Raw genomic sequence first — 20999 nt, 5'->3', positions numbered from 1 at the left:
GCTGCCTAGAAGTCGCCGAGGGCCCGTTGGTGAAGAGCGCGCGTGCGCGCGGAGTGGAGGGAGGTCCGCGGCTGACCGCGCGGAACCGGAGCTGAGACTGTGGGCGCGAACCGAGGCGCGGCCTATTGCCCCGCCTCACTGCACCGCCCATTGTGCCGTGGCGCCTGCGCAACACTTGCCTCCTGGCGGGGGAGGGGCGGCCCGCGCGTCCTCCAGCGCCGCCGCCATGGATCTAGGTGGGTGTCTCGGCTTCCTTTCCTCTGGCCTGCGTCTCGCAACGGGTAACTAGTTTGGTGCCGAGCCGGCTCTGGCTAAGGGACACACCCTCGGGTCCGGGAGGGATTTTAAAAGGTTGGAGTGTCCTCGGAGACCGGGGTTAGCGAAGCGGGACTGTAGTCTGGGCCGCGCAGCTCCTTGGCCAGTCTTTTGCCCCCGCCAGCCCCTTTCCACGTGAAAGGCCAAGCGGATGTAAAGTTAAGATTTTCTGAAAATGGAGAGGGTTCACACACGTGCTTTGGAAAATGCTGGACTCAGAGGACGCCAGGGGAATCCCAGGTGCCCCGACGTTCTCATTCAACGACTAGTAAATTCTAGAGAAGTATCTTCCGCTCATGAGGATAAAATGGGGATGCTAATGTTTCCACCTCACAGAGATTTGGGGGAGTTTTCGTTAAGATTACGTGTATACACTGTCCCCGTACAGTGCCTTGCGCGTAGCTAGCGTTCACCAGACTAGCAGTTGTGGGAGGAGGTTGCAGCAGTGAAAATGGCACATGCACCTTGATTCAAAATCCTCAAAGTTTCGGAGAAGGGGAGGAGGAACCGGTATAAAGAAATCGGTGGCTCATTGCCCAGCCTCTCACCCTTCGGGACTTGTTTCTAAGGGGTAAGAGCAGGATACTCCTCTGGGAGAGCTGAGGTGAGGCACCCAAAAGTGTACCACTAATACTAGACAGTGGAGAAAAGTTCTGGTCCCTGGCCCCAGCCAGCTCTAAAGCGATGGAATTATAAGAGTTTGGAGCCCTACAGCTGTGGAGATTTCTGTCCTGGCCCAACAACTTTGTTTCTGAGCAAATTGTTTCTGCGTCTCAATGTTCCCATCTCTAAAAGAGAAATAATATAATTCTAAAAAGGTGATTCGAAGATTAAAAGAGATCTTCAATACATACTGCCTAGTGGCCTAGTACAGTGCCTGACACAGAGTAAGCACTTCATAAATATTGAGGAGTGGGCACTCACAAGCACCAGGTAATCAGTAGTGATAAAACACTTGGGAATTACCCAGCTATTGACTAGTCCTGAGACTTATTTAAGTAGCACATGGACGTCCTTTTAGTCTCTGGAAGGTAGGTGTTGGTGAAGGCCAAATATTTCGGCTGAACGATAGTGCAATAAAATTCAACTTACAGAATCATAGTGAACATATTTTTGTTCCCTGGAGAACATGAGCTGGAAAGAAAGTCCAGAATTCCTAGAAAGAGCCCTCAGCAACTAACCCTCCCTGAAGTGGGCCTCCACCACTAGGAGCTAAAGTGGATTGCCTTCACCAGTGGGCTGCATAGAAGTGCTTTTCCCTTGGCTTTTTGCTGCTTCTGTAAATGGTTGAAGGAGCAGGATGTTCTTTAGTATACTGGAATCAGGAGTCTGTTAGCTCCTGGCCTGGGAAGATGGGTTCTTGGGTCATGAGGGAATGAGGAAAGGGTGGCATCTCTGGACCCTGGGAAAGGGGAGAGGAGTCAGGAATATTGAATGGTGAGCGGTGTTTGTACTCTGATTTAGTTTCTGGATCAGAGGAAACACCTGAGAAAGATCTATGTCTTTTCATGTTTCTGAGCTGGGGGAGGCAAAGAATAGTGACAAGATTCTGGTCCTGCCAGCAATGGAAAGGTTTGGGGAAACCAACATTACTGAGCACTTCATCAGGCTCTTTGTAGCCTGATTCTTATTATAGCTGTATCTTATTTAACCCACAGCATCCCTGGGAGATGGGATCGAGAACTAACAGTGAGCCCTAATCCACCACCAAGGGCTTGATTATATTTTATTCGATCTTCATAGTCATTATATGAAGTCTGTATTATCCCCACATATGCAAAAGGGAGGCTCAGAGAGGTCATCTGTGCAAGATCACACTTCTTTTAAATGGCTGAGCTAGGATTTAAATCCATATCTGATGCAGCCCTTGATAAGTCTGTCAGTTCATGGCTCACTGAAAGGACTTTTCCTTTTTAATGTAGTGCATTATTTCTTCTATCGGTCCCGTGGTTTTTACCAGAGAACCAGGGCCATGAGTAGCTTGTTTTCCTTGATGGAAGGAGCTGTAGGTGAATTGTTTCCTGAAAGGCAGAATGATTGAAACCTGTTTGCAGGACAAGGCTGTAAGAAAAAACAGAATGTAGGGCTTGTCTGATTGTTTCTGCGTCCTCAGTCCTTGGGCCGTGTGCCTCCTTAGTCCGCGTCATTACTTAGAAGCTCGATTGTCATGTCCTGCAGTACAAACCTGGTGGTCCCTGTAGTTTGATACCGTCCTTGTGCTATCTGTCTCTAAACCTTTCTTCCCCAAATCCTCTGCTGGCCCATCCTTTTAAATTTTCACCACACTCTATTTTATTCGGCTTCTCTCTGTGCAGGACCCTTGAATATCTGTGAAGAGATGACTATTTTGCATGGGGGCTTTTTGCTGGCTGAGCAGCTATTCCGCCCCAAAGCATTGGCAGAATTGACAAAGTCTGACTGGGAGCGTGTTGGGCAGCCCATTGTAGAGGCCTTGAGGGAGATCTCCTCTGTCACAGCATGCTCCCAGCCCTTTGCCTGGAAGAAGAAAGCTCTGGTTATCATCTGGGCCAAGGTTCTTCAGCCCTCTCCTGTCACCCCTTCTGACACTGAAACTCGGTGGCAGGAAGATGTATTCTTCTCAGTAGGCAGCATGATCCCTACCATCAACCACACTGTCCTTTTTGAACTGCTCAAGTCCCTGGAAGCTTCTGGACTCTTTATCCAGCTCTTGATGGCCCTGCCTACCACCATCTGCCGTGCAGAACTAGAGCACTTTTTGGAGCACATGGCTGTTGACACTTCTTCAAAGGATGTGGCATTCTTCCTTGATGTCTGGTGGGAAATGATGAAACACAAGAGCAATCAGCAGGATCCCTTGCTCTCCCAGTTTAGGACAATGGCCCATAAGTACTCGTCCTCTTCAGATGAGTTCTCCCACCCTCCAAAGAGGTTTAAGTCAGACCCAGATGTGTGTCCTACCATGCCCCTGTTGGCCATGCTGCTCAATGGGCTGAAGCAAATCCAAAGTAGTATCCTGTGCCCCGGGATGAAGTGTTATGCATTAGCCAACTTGGCTGACATGCTGACCGTGTTTGCACTGATGGAAGATGACCCTCAGGAAGTGTCTGTGACCATGTATCTAGACAAACTGGCCACAGTGATCTCTGTGTGGAATTCGGACACCCAGAACCCATTTCACCAACAGGCGCTGGCAGAGAAGGTAAAGGAGGCAGAACGAGATATCAGCTTGAGCTCGATGGCCAAGCTCCCTAATGAAACGGTTTTCGTCGGGTTTGAGTTCATGCGCAGCCTGCTGCAAGAGTGGGGGGAGGAGCTGCAGGACATGCTCAACAGCGGCCAAGGGATGAATTACGACAGCTACCGGCTGTGTGACAGTCTGACTTCCTTCAGCCAGAACTTGAAGCTCTATCTGGATACCACCAGCTTGTCCAAGGAGGAGAGGCAGGTGGTCTCTGAGCTGGCAGTGCATGTTGGGGACTTCCTGAGGAAAACGAACAGGGTGCTGAACAACGGCTTGGAGAAGGACATCACCGCCTCAATTGCCATGGCCGTTATTGAACAGAAGATGGACCGGCACATGGAAATGTGCTACATTTTTGCTTCTGAGAAGAAGTGGGCCTTCTCAGACGAGTGGCTAGCCTGCTTGGTTAATAATCAGGCTCTCTTCCGAGAGCCAGACTTGGTGTTAAAGCTGCTAGAAACAGTGATGGAAGTCAGCATGTCAGACAGAGCCATTCCCAAATCTCAGATCAAACAAGTGATTGGCTTGATTCTGGAATGTTACGCAGATCTTTCACTGCCAGATAAAAATAAAGTCCTTTCAGGGGTCCTGCTTTCCTGGGGTCGAAAGGGGCTCTCGGAGCAGTTGTTGGCTTACTTGGAGGGGTTTCAGGAAGACCTGAACACAACTTTTAACCAGCTTGCACAGAGTGCCTCTGAGCAGGGCTTGGCTAAAGCTGTAGCTGCTGTGGCCCGCCTGGTAATAGTGCACCCAGAGGTTACTGTGAAGAAAATGTGCAACATGGCTGTGGTCAATCTCGGCACCCACAAGTTCCTGGCTCAGATTCTTACCGCCTTCCCTGCCCTTAGGTTCATGGAAGAGCACAGTCCAAATCCATCCACCACTTTCTTGGTGTCGTGCCTCAAAGAAACAGTCTGGACAAAGTTCTCTACACCCAAGGAAGAGAAGCAATTTTTAGAGCTCCTGAGCTGCTTGCTGAGTCCTGTGAAACCTCAAGGGATTCCAGTTGCTGCTCTTCTTGAGCCAGATGAAGTGCTGAAGGAATTCGTCCTGCCATTCTTGATGCTAGATGTCAAAGAGGTGGATCTCAGTCTGAGGATCTTCACCCAGACTCTCGAAGCAAATGCCTGCTTAGAGGAATATTGGCTCCAGACCTGTTCTCCATTCCCCCTCATCTTCAGCTTGTGCCAGCTCCTGGATTGCTTCAGCAAATACTGGCAGCTCCCCAAGGAGAAGCGGTGCCTGTCTTTGGATGGGAAGGATTTGGTAATCCATATCCTGCAGCTCCTCTATGAGATCGTTTTAGATAATGCCGAGACCTTCTCCCCAGACACCTGGATCAAGTCTCTATCCTGGCTCCACCGCAAGTTGGAGCAGCTAGACTGGACTGTGGGCCTGAGACTGAAGAACTTCTTTGAGGGACACTTCAAGTGTGAGGTGCCAGCCACACTTTTTGAGATCTGTAAGCTTTCTGAGGATGAGTGGACCTCCCAGGCCCACCCTGGGTACGGGCCAGGCACAGGACTTCTTGCCTGGATGGAATGCTGCTGCATCTCCAGCAGCATCTCTGAGCAGATGCTCTCCCTGTTGGTGGTAGATGTGGGCAACCCTGAGGAGGTCAAACTGTTCAGCAAGGGCTTTCTGGTGGCCCTGGTACAAGTCATGCCCTGGTGCAGCACCCGGGAGTGGCAGTACCTTCACCAGTTGACCAGGAGACTGTTGGAGAAACAACTCCTGCATGTCCCTTATAGCTTGGAATATATTCAATTTGTTCCTCTGCTCAACCTGAAGCCCCTGGCCCAGGAGCTCCAACTCTCCGTACTCCTCCTAAGAGCTTTCCAGTTTCTCTGCAGCCAGAGTTGTCGTAATTGGCTTCCTATGGAAGGCTGGAACCATGTGGTCAAACTCCTCTGCAGCAGTCTGACCAACCTCCTGGACTCAGTTAGGTTGATACAGTCCGTTGGCCCTTGGGCCCAAGGACAAGAACAGGACCTGACCCAGGAAGCCCTATTTTTTTATACCCAGGTGTTCTGTCATGTTCTGCACATCATGGCCATGCTCCACAAAGAGGTGTGTGAACCACTCTACGTTTTGGCCTTGGAAATCCTCACCTGCTACGAGACCCTGTGCAAGACCAACCCTTCTATTAGTGCTTTGCTCCAGAAGGTAAATGAGCAGCGCTTCTTAAAGTCCATCGCTGAGAACATTAGCCCCGAAGAGCGGCGCCAAACCTTGCTGCATAAGATCAACAATTTCTGACCTTTGTAGATATGAAAACAACTGGGTCTCCCTTGGGCGGGTTCTCTAGGGGCTAGAGCCTAGAAACATCAAATTTTCAGTTAAGTGAAATTGTAACAAGCTCAAAAATATATGGCAATAACAGAGTAAAGAAAATAGTTTCTTAGGTATTTATAACACAAATTATAATAAAATTCTATTGTTTCATTTTGTATCTTTTGAGTCTTTTGCATCAATAGTCTAGGCTTAGATATGCTGAAATTTGGCTCAGCTAAGTCTTAAAGATCAGATCAAGCTGGAACATGTTCATAATTGGATTCACCATCCTAAAATTTGGTAAGTAAGTTGAAAGATGAAACCACCCAGGTGGAAAAGTTAGAAGGTATGTGTGTTCTTTTACACTGAAACTCTCTTCAAGAGTCATTTCATGGTCTCTCACAAAGGGCAGCAATTAGGAAAAGAACTCTTCTGCTACCAATTGGCAGTGTGGCTTGTGTGTCAGAAAGCCGTGTGCCACTTTAAAAGGAGAGGATTGGACTAAGCAGATTTAGTGTTGGGGGTGGGGTAGGGTGTAGATTTGTGACCTCAAGAAAATGGCTGGCTTCTGAATGGAAGATACTGCCATACAGCCTTAACTCCCATTTAGTGGATCCAGTAGGGACTGTGCTAAAACTAGGTGTGGTAAACAAAGCAGAGGTGTGTTTGAAGGACGTGTAATTATCTTCTGCCTGGAAGGGATTGTCAGGGTTTTGGAGAATGACTGGAAGCAAGGAATGGTGTCTGCAGAAGCATAAAAATGAATATAAGTTGCCCAGGGCATATTACAGAACTGCGAGAACTGGTTGGTGAGGTATTTAATTGGGAGGCAAAGAATAAAAAGGATATACCCCATCAACCTCAGTATCCATGATCTCACTCAAAATGGGGCATTATTCAGGTTCCCTTCCCCACCTAAAGTGGGTTGGCTCTGAGTCCTACAATTGAGTTTTCACTCTCCTAATTGGGGTTCACCTAAGTAAAAAAGAAAGGACCTAAAGTTATGTGACCACTGTGCTTGAACACTAGGACCATGAACGAAAGAAACATATTAGGGTAAGGTATGAGGTAGGCTCTCCTGGATACTCAAAGCATTAACATATCTCCCCACTCAACACCCCACCTCTGCCAGTTACATGGATATAAACATGGACCAGAAACTAGCACACAAGCAGCCAATCAAGTCTGGTCAGGAGGTGAGTCTTATGGAAGTTGGTATTGATGTATTTCACAAACGAGAATAAGTTGGGAAATATTAGTGCAATTTGATCACCACAGGGGTGACTTATAAAGATATTCCAATAGTAAACAAAACAATTACAGCATTTGCATTTTTTTTTTAAATGGCACCCATTAAAGACAGTCAAAATGAGACACATATTCAGTACTTTAAAAATTCATGGACAACAATGAATTAAAAGGCATTTAAAATCTAGTTTTTCACTACCACTTGAAAAAAAACATGGTAGCAGTTTCTAAAACCCATCCTAGTTGATAAGGAATGATTAGTGTTGGCACCAGAGGCTCCCACTTGCAAATGGTAGTGAAGGAGTCAGTCCACAGGACATATTTTAGCTAGGGCTGTCTTCCACTCTTGCTCTCCAGCCTTGCGTGGCCAAATGGTGGTACGCCCACGTAGGAACAGGCTTTGGATCAAAAGCTCTGGTTTATCAAGAGACTGTCTAGATAAGACTTTTCATGGTTTGGACTACAGAAATCCATTTCCACTTCGAAGTGAAAAGGATAGTGTCAAAGAGTGAGGTTACCCAGTAAGTAGCTTGGTAGCCACCATTTCACTTTGCCCCTATAGTTCCTAAGAGCATCCTGTGTGTGTGGATATGGGGAAAGCTGGGCTTAAGGAGATACGCTAAAAAAGGAATAGTGTTTGTGACTATTTACAACAAACTCAACAAGTTTGACACTGGTCTTACCAAGTTGACCTGCAAAGTTGTTGACCTATTGGCCTTCCTAATTACTCAAGTGCTTCAGGTTCCCATTCCTGCCTCCTACCTCCTCCTCCACCACCTCCACCACCAATACCACCACCAGTGAGACATCTGGTTGGAAGTCAGTGAACACAATTCAATGTTGGCACATGGATGAAGGTTGAGGCAAAAGACCAATGGGTTATCTAGTAAACAATAAAAAACTACCTACCCACACAGTTTTTCCAGGCCAATATTATAAGAAAATATTTCAAGACCTAAGTCATCACTTGCTTCTGCTGGCCCAGTATGTGTGGATACTGCCCTGAGTGTTTGGAAGGTAGGTAGCCACCAATATCAGAGCCAGGAGAGTGCCCAGACACTTATCACCCTGGTCCACCTATCTCCACACCCCATGATTGTACCTCCCAGAGCCCTTGAGAGAAGACCCAAGGAAGGATCCTTGGGCTTGCATTAAAACCACCTTGCTGTCAATGAAGGTTTGACAGGATCCAATAGGTGTTACTAAGAAAAAAGTGCTTTTGCAAAAGGGGCAGGTTAGAAGAGGGAGGTAATATGAATATTCTTTAGAAAACTCACACCCATCTGCTTATCAATACCCAAAAGGCTGAGGCCACCCAAGGTACAATTTGGTCCATGAAATACTGAGTGGAGAAGGCAGCCAGTGTGAGGAGGCACCCTCACTGCCTGACTCCTGGGAGCAATTATCCATCCTTTATGGCTGGGGGAGGGTCAAAGAGCCGGGCTGCCTTCTTGCACAGCAGAGAGAACCAGTAGATCTGGGGAGCCACAAGGAAGGCATTGGCTACATTGCAGAAGAAAGGGATCTTGAATGGCACTTGGAGCAGGCTTAGTGTCTCCTGCCGGGCGTAGCACCAGTACATATAGGGGAAAAGAAGGATCCGACAGCTAAAGAAGGTGGTCAGTGTGAGTATTCCGTTCACCTTGTACAAAAGGGTGTGCTGCTTCTTTAGCTGCAAAAGAAGAGGGAAGAAGAATGCAGGGTCACCAAGAGGTTGGGCCTTCAGGGAATGACTAGCTCAAGTCCCACAACAGTAAAGGCCAAGTGTCTAGCTTGGAAAAGATGATTGAGCACTGCCATACACACACGCACACACACGTGTGTGCGTGTGCATGTGCGTGTAATGTATATATGCATATGCATATAGCCTCATAAGTTTTCCAGTAATGATGTTGAATTTGACCTAAGCCGCCCAACTGACAGGAGCACAGGAACAGTGGATGAAAAAATCTGTGGCTAGGAAATAAATAATAAAATAAAATACATATATATATAATAAAATTTAAAAATCATATGTGTGTGTGTGTATATGTATGTATAAAACTAACAAATTTGAATCAAATGTAAAATTTTGTCTCCACTAGCTTGGAAGACCAACTGACCTTTGAGTCTGTTCAAGGGTCTCTGATCCCACTATTCCTAGCACTAAGGGATTTCTCCAAATCCCACATCTGACAAGGAAAAGCAGAGTCCGTATCCTCCGCACTATTTGTGCCATTTCATCCATACATGCCTGAATCAGAACTTTGCCCAGCGACACAAATGGAGTGCTCAGTTCTGCCATGAAGATGCAGCCAACAAAGAAGTCCCCCAGGTCTCCCCTAAGCCTCTGTAGATGAAAAAAGGAAAAAGGAAAATAAGACATGGAGGTTAAGGAACCACTAGAAGGAAAATTCTAACTAGGGCTGTTGAAAGGGTAATCATGAGAGACCGACCATGAAGAGAAAGGGAAATGCTAAATGGGTACCCATGTAACACTCTGCTGTTTCCATAGCGATGGCACTTTGATTGTCAAATACTTTGATCCAGAGGCAACTTCACATCTGCTGATTGCATCACACACCAAGCTTTCTCTGAATTTCAGTGTCAGCCAGAAAGAACTCTGCTGCCTACTTTTGGGTATCTAACTTAGTCATGCCAAGGACACTTAGCCAGTACAGTTCAACAAAATCTGTGTCAGGCCTAGTGCTAGATGTTAGGGAGACTTCTTAAAGAATGTAATGCACTCTACCTCTCCTTTCGTCTTTTCAAAAAAGCAGCATAGCATAGTAGAATAGCACCACTAAGTACCACTGAGTGAGATATGTAAAACTCTTAGAGCCCCAGTTTCTTCATCTATAATAGAGGGCTAACAATTTCTAATGATTACTTCTAACCATTTCTAATTATTAGGAGAAAGCTATGAGCTTTTAAATCAAGCGACTGTCACCTGGTAGACACTCAGAAATTACTAATTTCCTCTGTGCCTTCCCATCTCTCTTCCTTGTTAGGGTTTTTATGGGGAAAATGGATCTGGGAAGAAATTAGGAGGCTATTTACTTTGAGAGTGTGCTTTTGTGACATCAAAATAAAGCATACAGCAATCTTTGGCACTGTAGTACAGCAAATAACCAGCTGACTAAGCTACTCTGATTTTTTAAAAACAATTTTTACATCACTTTGTATTTTATATTGTATGAACTAAAGGCAGAACCTTTGGCAAAGGCTAGGGAATCACAAAGGGCTGGAGGATTGCTGGCAAAGAAGATCACAAACATTTCAGATTTAATTTTTCTACATGATTTGCCTGGGAGATTTAACTATAGAAGTGCTATCCTGAGGAGACATGAGTGCACTAGGGAAGCAAAGGAAAAGGGGGCATCCTGACTCCTAAGTAATGGTCAGGATACCCAGTTCAACAGGAGAAATGAGTGACCAATGCTGCTGGTGGCTATGTCCTGGGAGGCCATACCTGTGTAATTGGCACTAAGACCAACAGAATGGCCACATGGTGCGTGATCATGAGGCGGTTTTTACTTAGGAAGTTTCGAAAAATGGTGCAAGAGTGTCTGCAGTTCGGTTCTCTGGTTCGATACCATTCACAGAGGTACATGGCGTAGATGTCATAGACCATGTATGGAATCAAAAACCAGACATATTCTCGGGCAAGCCAGTGCCTGAAAGAAAGCATATGAGTGGTCCATGAAAAAATTACGGATATCAATTGCCGAGGCTCAAAGCTAACTTCTCAAGCACATTCCCTTCAGCTTTGTATTAATCAGCTGTTTTTACTCCAAATACTTTACAATGAAGATGCTGAAACTGATAAATAAGGATAGTGAACAATTTTCTGTAAATTACAGAGCAAATGTGCAAGTGTCAAAGGCAGAAAGCAGGAATTCACTCAGCACCATGTGTATAAGTGACTAGCTGTCACTTTTGCCTGACTTAGCTACTCACTTGTAATGGATTTTCTGGTATTTTGTGATATAAAATGACTAATATGGCTATCTCTACCAATGATTCAACAGCTCCACCAAGAAACTGGTTTGGAAAGTGTCCCAAATCCCAATCTAATATTTCCAGTTTAGCTCCATTCGTTACTCAACAGTTGGGAGTTTCCTCTTGCATCTGCTTGTAACCCCACTCTCGGGAGTTTGTGGCAAGCAACCCTAGTCATTTTCTTTACAGTTCTGTGGCTAATCCCAATTCCACTCATTAAGAAAAATGTCTGGAAATAAGCCCGGAGCTCAAGAGTACCTTACAGCAGTCACACATCAAAAGGGAAGCTGGGACAAAAAGACAGTGTTCCTTTTATTTGTCCAAAGGGGTTGAATCAATATTTGCTGAGTGGAAATGACAGTTTATCACTGCCCTAGAGCCGATTAGAAGGAAAGTCTGTAATTTCTACAATTTAGTTCCCAAATGATACATCATAATTCTACAGAAAACTCATGAGGGAAAAAACACCACAACTGAATGTACTATACTAGAAAGGCTCAGAGTCACTAAGTCAGCAAATTTTCATTGAGCATCCATGTGTTAGGTAGAAGAAACACTCTAGTTTTATGGTTCTCAAACTACTGTGAAAATCAGAATCACCTTCAATGCTTGTTAAAGGCTCCACCTTCCAAAGACTCTAAGTGGTTTGCTTATAGCCCTGAAATCTGTACTTGTAACTTTGTCTCAGGTGATTTCCTAAGTAGCCAGTCCACAAACTGCAACATTGGGGATATACTCTGTAAGAGTGCCATTCAAGTTTCAGTTCCTGAGTGATTCCACACTCACCAAAGCATAACTCAAGAATGAATAAACAATGAAACAGGCAAACAAGGAATGGCAAATTCTGTGCATGTGGGGGTGTGTGTGTGTGTTACATACACATAGAAATGAATTAATTAGCCAAGTTCCATTTAGGCAAAAAGATGCAATCTTAATTCTACTGCCCAGCTATGGTCTTCATCACTTTTTTGAAACAATTCCAAGTTAAATTACTATGAAGAGCTACTAAAAGCTGAGCTGGAAGATAACTGGCCACTCCTCTTGAGTGGAATCTAAGGTTTTACTATTTCATACACAGTACCAATTCAATAAAATCTGAAATTGTGGCTGTTTGGTAGACTTCTCTGAAGATTTATTAGCAAGATCTCGATTATAATCTTAACTACCACTTGCCTGGGATTTAGCTTTCTTTATAAAATGAAGATAACAATCTTTGTCTTACTTCCCTGACAAAGTTATTGTGAAGATTAAAAAACTAAAAGTGTGAAAGTCCTTTTAAAGGTAAAAAATCCAATTACAAATGCTTAAATTAAGAAAATTTCCTAGAGCTGTCCTTTTAGGGGTCAGGATCTCTTTAAGAGTCTGATAAAATCCTTGGCCCTACACTACATTCTGCATATAATTTGAGGAGATTTATAGGTACCACTTCCTTCCTATCTATAGACATCCTACATAAAAGCATAAAATGAAAAGGCATATAATAGAAAAATATGTGAGTGTATATATAGTATAAGAGCCCAAAAGGTGATTTTTTTTTTTTTTAAGAGATGATGTAGGTGCCGTTAGAGCATCCTTGTGCATCCATGTGAAGATGGAGGACACAGAAATGTGTCTCTCCATTTTGCAATCAGAGAATCTAAGGCATAAAGATACACAAAAGAAGAACCTGAAAACCAAAACTCAGGTTTACTACCACTCTCAAGCCACTAAAACACACTGTTTCTAAGGAGAAAACACAATGGTGGTGCTGTAGATCTGAAAGTTAATAGTGTATAAATATCTTTTTCTGAACTGTGTAGCTGCTTGCCCTCGTGTCAGCTCAAGATAGTGCTGAGGAGCCACATTTATCTTAACATTTGCAGAAGGGGCTGGTTTTAAGTTTAATCTGACAAACCGAAGCAGTGAGGGAGCTTGCCTCACAATCACAAAATGCTCGAGTAAAATAAAAATCAAACCTGGCCAAGCACATGCTATTAGCGTTTGGTGTATGCAATCAAATTCACTTGACCTGTCTCCTTTCAGCATCCATAATGCATCATTGAGAACTGGTTTTGTCTACAAAGAGGCATAAGAAGAAAAGCACAAAAATCATGATGGCAAGATTAATCCCAGGTAAGATGCGGATGCTATATGTAGGCCTTAGTGTGACAGATGAACTCACTCAAGTCCTTCTCCCATTCTAGTCTCAACAGGTGAAAAGAGAGACACTTTGCAGAGTCAATATGACAAAAGAATCAGGCTCAGACTTTCCCTGTACATTTGACTACATCTCTTCAACTTAACTGGGAGAAAGTAACAGGGGTTCTAGGAAGACAGGTTAAAAAAAAATGACTTCAAAAACGAAACACCCCCATTGCTCAGGTCTAAATATTATACAAAGGAGATCACCCTGGTCTTTATGGATTGTTTCACTAGATGCACATTCCCTGACCGGCCTCTGAACTGAGCTCTAACACACATACAAGTCAGTTTTCTGGAAGCACTAGAAACCTCTTCACCACCTTTAGAAAATCCAGAGGAAAGACAAGAGCAGCATTTGTAAGGAAAGGGGTAGTGGATTTGTTCCTTTCCATAGAAAGGCTTTGTTAACCACACTGCACATATCTTGGCCAACGAATGCTCCAGAGCAGGACCCCAGTGAGATCACTGAAAAGAACCAAAAGCCACACTCTTGCTTCTGAATAATTTTCAAATGTATCTCATAAAGAACTTGGATCAATGGACCATACTGTATTCTCACATGCCACCTTAGATCAGGTTTAGACTCTGTCATTCTCTAGCATTTCTTCAATTTACTTTCTCCTAAGGTAGCCATGCTCTAAGGAGAGGAGGGGGGAACTAATTATGATGCCCAAATTTTCCCATTAATCAGCTATCCAACAGCATGTGCTGATAAGGAACTAGTTAGTGCCTGTGAGCCACTAAAATGTGCAAACTTCGAAAAAGTTCAGCACTGATATTTGTGTTTCTGTCACCTGGCATTGGATGTTACCTGTCGGTGATCACGTTTCCACAGGAGCAGATGACGACGATCCCTGACCCGGTGGCCAATATAGCCTGCGCTGAAGAAACCACCCTAATGAGCAGCAGAAAAAGAAAGGGGTGGGGAGGTCAGTGCAGTCCCATGGACAGAATAAAGCCAAAAGTCTTCAACCTTACTTTCCTTTCGGCTGCCAGCGCCAGGAGGAAATTGGTAGGGCCACTGCCGCGCTCCCGACCCCCAGGGCAGTTAGCAGATGTGGGGAGCAGGATTCCTTACCAGCGTGGACAGCCCTTCGACCTGCTCCCCTCTCCCTCCAGGACAGGACGCACAGGGAGTTCACAGAGCCCAGGCCAGCGCCGCGGAGAGGGGCAAGCAACCAAGAGGCAGCCCCCTCGCTTCCTGTCGCCCCCCTCCCTTTCCGCCCTCGCTCGACGCAGGGCAGAGCCCAGCCGGGTCGGGGAGCTGTGCAGCCCGTGCGCGGCTGGGTGGGGCGGGTGGCGCCGGCCTCGCAGCGTACCTGGTGCTGATCATCACGCAATCGTGGTCGGTCCATTCGGGCCGCGCGCGGCGCAGCCACCGGGTGCTGAGCACGAAGAGCCCCGGGAAGAAGAGTGAGCCCCAGGCCAGCGTCAGCAGCATGGGTGCTCAGGGCTCGGCGCCTCGCTCGGCGCTCTCGGCGAGGCTCAGGTCGGCTCCGCGCGGCTCCGAGACTGGCGCGGCCCGCCCGCCCCTATTTCTACCCTCCACCCTCCACCCCCGCCAGGCCAGTCGTAACTCTGGCAGTCGCCCAGCGCTGGCTCCAAGCCTGCAGCGCCACTCTCCGCGTGACCAGGCCGGCGGCAGCGATAGGCGCTGGCGGGCCGGCCGGGGCGGGGTCTCGCCGCTGCCGCCCCTGGGCCGCGAGGCTCCCCCGGATTCCCCCGGCCGGCCGGCGAGCGACCGCGGAGGCCAGCTGCTGCCCGAACCCCGGGCCGCGGCGCGTTCGGACCAGAGGGTTCCCAGTACGCCGACACTGCGCCCGGCACAAGCGGCGAGCCACTGTCCGCCGCCGTTCCCCGAACCGCCGCGCGGCCGAGGCAGTGGCGGGAAGGGTCGAAGCTCTCGGGACTTCTGTTCTGTCACCGCGAACGCCTCCCCTTCCCTCGGGGACCAGCCCGAAAGATGAAATGCCGTGCACCTGCCACTGCCTTCCTCTCCTCCCCTGCCCCGGGAGGAGGGACGGGGTGGGGGCAGAGCCCACCGAAAAGCCAGGTAGGAAGATGCACTTAGTGGAGACTCCCTACCATCAGTGTGGGACGAGCCCTCCAGGCAGGAACACTACCTGGTGCGAATGGTGCGATGGGCATCTCTTGGGGAATGAAGGAGAAGGCTAGTGAGCTTGTGGCAATCTGCTTTTCTGTGGCCTGGTTTATCTACCGTGCACTATAGCTTTCAAATAGGATTGTGAAGGAAATGGTCTTTCTGCAGGCCAAAGATGGCTTTTCCACGTCTTGCCAACTGTTGCAGTTTCTCCAGAGAGCATCGCTCGGAAAAACATTAAATCCTGCTACAGAATCCAGCAGTTCCTCTCTCAATTTTCATATCGAGGTGGAATTTCATATCTACAGACTTTCTGTGGTACTGTGCAGTACTGCCTCTTGGCTTTGGGTCAAGGTACTACCTAGTCCTGTTGACTGTTTTGTTGTTGAGGCCGACCATGGTTCTTATTTAAAAGTTCCGGGCCAGGTGCCCTATATTTCAGTGGGCTGGAATCTGTTCATTTTCAGCACCAATTACATGGGCCAATACAGTAACTTAAGTATTACTGGCTTCTCTCCCTCTTGGGAGTTACCAAAGTTTTACTTTGCTTTGGTCTATATCTTTCTCAGCTAACAAATGTGGGGAGAAAATACAATTCATTTATGTCTACTGCACTTAAAAAGTACAATGGAGCTCTTCAAGTCACCATCATACAAAATGCTGACAAAAGCCTCATAAGAGAACTGACTCTATCTGGAACAGCCCCTCTCAGCAGCTTTGGGCCACGCTTTCCTCTTTTGTGAAACAAAGAGGCTGAATTACAAGCTCTTTAAGTCTCTTCTAGCTCTAATTTTTAAAGATTATATGACTTTCATAAAGTAACATGATTTCTGTTAAATGCCTATTAAATTTCTCTACCATGGCAGTTACTGGTTTAGAAACAGCTATTGAGAAAACACAGCTTTTAACATCTTCCTTCCTTTATGTTGTTAAGCTGAGAGATTAGCCAATATGTATGAGGCAGAAAACCCAAAGAGTCTGAAATTGAATTTTCCACTTAGGGCAACATCTCAAACTTCCAACTTTACTGCTAACCTACTTGGTGAGATGAGAAAGACACTCCACTTTGGTGGCAAGATATCTGGCCAATACAAAGCTTTCTGTATTTTCACATTTGCATGTGGACAAAGGACAGCTATCCATAAACTTTCCATTGTCTCCAGAAGAACGAATCCGTGTGCATCCACTTTTTATTTCCTACCTATTTATCCCAGTCACCTTGAGCTCCAGATTTTCCAGAGAGAGGAAAGTTATTACAAGTCCTCCCTGCCTTCTCTCCTTAATGGGATCAGCAACATGCACCAAGGATGCTAACACTATTAAGTGGTGGGAATCAATCTACACCCTATGCAACAAGTTGTTTGTACCACTCCTAAGGAGTCTATGAAATGAAGACAAGACAGATGGTTCACGTATAGAAAATAGCAAGTAAAATCAGTTTCCAGTGCCATATTCATGAAGTCACCAGAATGTTTAGCTTGAATCACCAGAAAGCCAACAAGCATAAACATGAACCTTGACTTTTCAAGGGATCAAACCAACCCCTGTGGGCAAATGATAAAGCCAAATAAAAAGCACCAAGCCTTTTTGACAGAAACTTCTACCCACCCTCCAGAAGCCTTGAGTCAAATGCTTTCTCTCTCAATATTTCTATTTACTTGTATCTCAAAGCAGATTTATAAATTCATTTTCTCACTTGTTTTTATTTGTATGTTAGCTCTTTGAAATAGGACCATGTCTTTTCCCAAGTTAGGCCCAGCATATTGTAAGTCCTCAAGAAATGTTTGATACTTTTTAAGCTAATGTTTATTGAGTATTTACTATGTGCCAGGCACTATGTCAAACATTTTGCATGCATTATCTCATTGGGTCCTCACAAAAAATCTAGTATCCTCACTGTGTGTAAGCAAAATGAGACCCAGAGAAATTAAAATGTTGCTCAAAGTCATTGCTGATGGCAGAGTTGGGATTTGAATTCAGTACTTTCCACCTTCAAGGTCAATTTGCTTAATGACTACACTGCTTTCAAATTTGATAAGCAAGGAGAGAGTAATTCTTTTTTCACAATGTAGTTCCTGATTAATAACCACTGTTCCTATTATTTACTCACAAATATGTGTGGGGTGGGGTTTAGGGATCTGATGCTGCTATTATTAACACCATTTTATATATACATAACTTTATTATCTTTCAAAGCGGTTTCACATATATTATCTCATTTGGTTCTCAAAGTATCCCAGTCAGTTAGGTGAAAATATTATCATTTAAGTGCAGAATGGTAAACTGACTTGCCACCTTATGAAGTGGCCAATCTCAAGTAAGAACATGGGTCTCCTGGTTCATGTTCCAGGATGATTTTAACTACTTCATGCTGTAGAGTTGGAATTTAAAGAGTTTTTAATTACGTTTCTTGTGTGGGTTTCAAGAGTAAAGTTTGGGTTACCAGATGTTAGGATAAGACTCATTTACCAAATCAGAGTCTCACCCCTAGAACGGGAATTTATAAAGCTTCCAGTTTTGGAGGGCTATGATGGGATTTCTCAGTGGTTTCTTCTGTCACTGAGGTATATGATCCTGCTTTTTGGTCTCCATCTCTGTCATTACTTTAGGCTCAAATCTGGAAACCAAGTGGGGATAGGATGCAGAAATGTCCCCATGTCTGCTCCCCAGTTTTCCAGCCTTAAACTGAAAATACTATATTTACTTTTAAAATACACAAGTGAATGTCATTGAGATATGTGATATGTGGGCTGCTATCCTTGATCAAAGACATTTTCTTATTCAGAAAAATGCACCTACTTTTTTTTTTTAGGAAAATAATTTAGTTTGAAAAATGATTGAAAATCACACATGAAACACCTTCATATTTAGCTCCAGAACTGAAGAGAACTTAGATGTCTCCATCCACTCACCTACTTAAAAAGATCAGAGCAGAGAAAATGAAATGATTCTGAAATAAAAAAATTTTTGTTTAGATCTGTACTTTATTTCTGCATTAGAGACATCTGGAAGCAAAGACAGAGGAAAAAGGAAGGCAAGAAGAGAAATGCAGTGATGGGAAGAGACATGGAGAGAAAGCACAGGAAGAATCTCCATTGGAAAAGACTGAGATAGATACAGTTATGGTGAGGGGAGGGGCAAGATACACCCTTAGACACAGGAAAATGGACATAGAGAGACAGACCCAGAGATTGGAATTCGCAACAAGTGAACAAAAGAAAAAGGGCTGTAAGACATAAAGATAAAATGAGGTATACAAAGAAAAAGAAGGTGACAGCCTTCTATGGAACATCATTCTCTTTAGGCTAGCATCAACAAAAGCCATATTACATTTGAAGATATATGGCACAAATAAGGATGCATCTTGTTCTTAGGACTTAGAATGTGGTGAGGAGGAAATTAATGGCCTTTCTCTTTTTTCTCCTGCATTTGGCACCCCATAAAACACTCTATCAATATGGCCTTGCACTGATATCTGTATATGTGTTTCTCCGTAGACTGCTTATCTCTGATGGGCAGATAGGGCCTGTGGGTCCAGGAGGCAGCCATGGCATACAGCACTGTGGTCTAGGATTACAGGACCTGAGTTTCAGTCCTGACTCTGCTATACTTTTAAGTTGTGTGACATGGGACAACTATGTAACCTCCCTGTAAAATGGGGGTTCCTCTACTTACCTTGCAGGGTGACCATGAGGATTAGATGAGATAGTTTCAAAAAAACATGTGAATTATGTGCTGGGCACAGGCCAGGGACTACTTTTCTTTATGTTGGTATCTCTGCAGCATAGTTACTTGCCGTTAAGCTTCTCAATAACTAGGCTTTGGATTGAAGATACCCTGGGCCTGGCCTTAGCCAGCTTTTGGACTGCAGCTTCCTCAATTTTATCCTGGACTGTTTGCAAAGGCAAACTGTACGTTTAAGAACCACAGTCACACCCAAAGCACATGGCTTCTACAAACAGTGACCACAGCTGCATACCGCAGGGAAGTACGCTCTTGTACACAATGATAACGACTCCTGTCAATAAAAAAAACTATAATTTACACAAAGGGCTGATTATATAGTATTTGCCTTTGTGTACTGCTTTATAGTTTTCAAAGCACTTTCAAATACACACTTCGTTTCTATTAATGCAAAAATTTGCTTGTTTGCAATTGGTCACACCTAACTAAAAGTAGTATGAGTTCTAAATTCAAGTTTAAAAAAATATTCAAGGACATGAAGCCATTAAAGAAATTATCATTGAAATAAGTTAGAACCAGCAAATAACTGTGAACAAATTCACCTGCCTACCTGAATGGTCAGATCAGTAATTTTTAGTATCTTCATGTCTCATAAATAATTCTATAAAAGCTTTTTTTGGCTTAATTCAGACGATTTTATTTTTATTTTTATTTTTTTAGTTTTCTGATTATACAATATGTTAAAAGTAAAACATGCCTACTTTGGAAATTAATAATCACAACTGATGCCATCACTGAGAGATATTACTCTCTGATATTAGCATTAGTACAATTCTTCCCAGCCTTCTTTATATGCATTTATTTTATATTTGATATTATGCTTTAACTTAACATTAACATTTCACTTATAAGTATTTTCAATGCTATTAAAATTCTCAGAAATGTCAAGTAATTTGATATTTGAATTATTATAGATTACCTTTCAAAGTCAGTTATTTCTGCTTTTGAAAGGAATTGTTAACTGGGGAAAGTAGATTTGTTCTGGCAACTTTAACCTTAAAAATATTAAGATTCTCATTCTTATTAGCACTCAGTTTGTCTTTAAAGTGGATATCATAATATCTATAGAAACCCAAGCACCTCTTTCAGTATCTAGTTCTTTCTTTTTACAGACTGAGCTCTATTAACCTATTTACTAAACTACGATTATGTAGGCGCCTGATAATTGTTAAGAAATGAGTGAAGGAAAGCCATTCTTTGTGAAGCTAAGACTAGTCTTTTACCAGGCACAGCCACTTTCAACCCAAGAGTTAACGTCTCAACAAAATTATAGGTGAAAACCTAAATGGCCAGAAACTAAAAACAATGCAGAGAAATCTTTTTAGTTACAAAGACTTAAAAGTATTATTTGGGAAGCAATTATATATAGCAACAAGAACCTCTACCTCAAGTATATGAGCACATGCCTATGTGGCAGCTGAGTGTCACCGCTTGTCTGTGACTGACCTCACAAACTATTAATGGTCAGTCTAAAGACTGAATAAACTGGTGAATTATGAGCCAGGCTGAAATAGGTTTGCCTGCAAGCAGAGCAAATTCCCGTGTTGCCAGGTAACATGATGGAGCTGCCTAGTGTAAGTCTTAGAAGGATTTAGGTTTTAAATAATATTAGTACAAGAGGAAGAAGGAAAAGGAGCATTTGGTACTCAAGATTCTGCCACTTTCCTTTTGTTATGTATTATATAAGTCCATTGTTTCTTTCTGCAGTATCTGTGGCTTGATTGGTTTGTCTTTATATGTCTTCTATTTAAATTCTAAATACCATGTTCACTCAATCTGCTGCTGTCTGACATTCTACTATAGGGGTCCTTGCCAATATAACAACACATACATAAACAGTCAAAAAAGATTTTAACATTGGAAGGGAAGAAAAATAACTATCATTATTTTCAAACAATATGGTAATTTATCAAGAAAAACTAGGAAAATCAA

The 20999-nt window shown here is 44.1% G+C and overlaps 2 protein-coding genes and 1 long non-coding RNA gene across 5 annotated transcripts; 2 read left to right on the top strand and 1 right to left on the bottom strand.

Moving 5' to 3' along the window:
* The first annotated feature begins 113 nt into the window (after nt 1–113).
* Nucleotides 114–5990, top strand: GEMIN4 (gem nuclear organelle associated protein 4). Of its 2 annotated transcripts, none has more exons than XM_016138973.2 (2): nt 114–236; nt 2631–5990. In XM_016138973.2, the coding sequence occupies exons 1-2, from the start codon at nt 227–229 to the stop codon at nt 5795–5797; spliced, it is 3177 nt and encodes a 1058-aa protein (XP_015994459.1). In that variant the 5' UTR covers nt 114–226; the 3' UTR covers nt 5798–5990. The 2 variants fall into 2 exon arrangements, with proteins under 2 accessions (XP_015994459.1, XP_036079601.1); XM_036223708.1 differs by having other exon boundaries at nt 209–281.
* Nucleotides 5991–6996: 1006 nt separating this feature from the next.
* TLCD3A (TLC domain containing 3A) lies at nt 6997–14765 on the bottom strand. Of its 2 annotated transcripts, XM_016138978.2 has the most exons (5): nt 14542–14765; nt 14034–14117; nt 10512–10716; nt 9294–9389; nt 6997–8732 (listed from the first exon to the last, which is right to left on the bottom strand). In XM_016138978.2, the coding sequence occupies exons 1-5, from the start codon at nt 14661–14663 to the stop codon at nt 8463–8465; spliced, it is 777 nt and encodes a 258-aa protein (XP_015994464.2). In that variant the 5' UTR covers nt 14664–14765; the 3' UTR covers nt 6997–8462. The 2 variants fall into 2 exon arrangements, with proteins under 2 accessions (XP_015994464.2, XP_036079605.1); XM_036223712.1 differs by lacking the exon at nt 10512–10716 and having other exon boundaries at nt 8599–8732.
* Nucleotides 14766–14874: 109 nt separating this feature from the next.
* LOC107507741 lies at nt 14875–19959 on the top strand. The gene is made up of 2 exons (XR_001596200.2): nt 14875–15275; nt 18136–19959. It is a non-coding gene; the product is annotated as an uncharacterized LOC107507741 (long non-coding RNA).
* The last annotated feature ends 1040 nt before the right edge of the window (nt 19960–20999 follow it).

This window comes from Rousettus aegyptiacus, unplaced genomic scaffold, assembly GCF_014176215.1.
Source record: "Rousettus aegyptiacus isolate mRouAeg1 unplaced genomic scaffold, mRouAeg1.p scaffold_m13_p_6, whole genome shotgun sequence".
Taxonomy (NCBI): Eukaryota; Metazoa; Chordata; class Mammalia; order Chiroptera; family Pteropodidae; genus Rousettus; species Rousettus aegyptiacus.
This window is presented reverse-complemented; position numbering and strand designations above follow the sequence as displayed.

Excerpts from the sequence above, each read along its gene's own strand:
- TLCD3A (XM_016138978.2), bottom strand. The coding sequence starts at position 14,663 with ATGCTGCTGACGCTGGCCTGGGGCTCACTCTTCTTCCCGGGGCTCTTC. Across the intron at positions 9,390-10,511 it reads TCTTAGTGCCAATTACACAG|AGGCTTAGGGGAGACCTGGG; the intron begins GTATGGCCTCCC and ends TTTCATCTACAG. Across the intron at positions 8,733-9,293 it reads TGGGCAAAGTTCTGATTCAG|CTAAAGAAGCAGCACACCCT; the intron begins GCATGTATGGAT and ends CTTCTTTTGCAG.
- GEMIN4 (XM_036223708.1), top strand. The coding sequence starts at position 227 with ATGGATCTAGGTGGGTGTCTCGGCTTCCTTTCCTCTGGCCTGCGTCTC. Across the intron at positions 282-2,630 it reads TGGCCTGCGTCTCGCAACGG|GACCCTTGAATATCTGTGAA; the intron begins GTAACTAGTTTG and ends CTCTCTGTGCAG.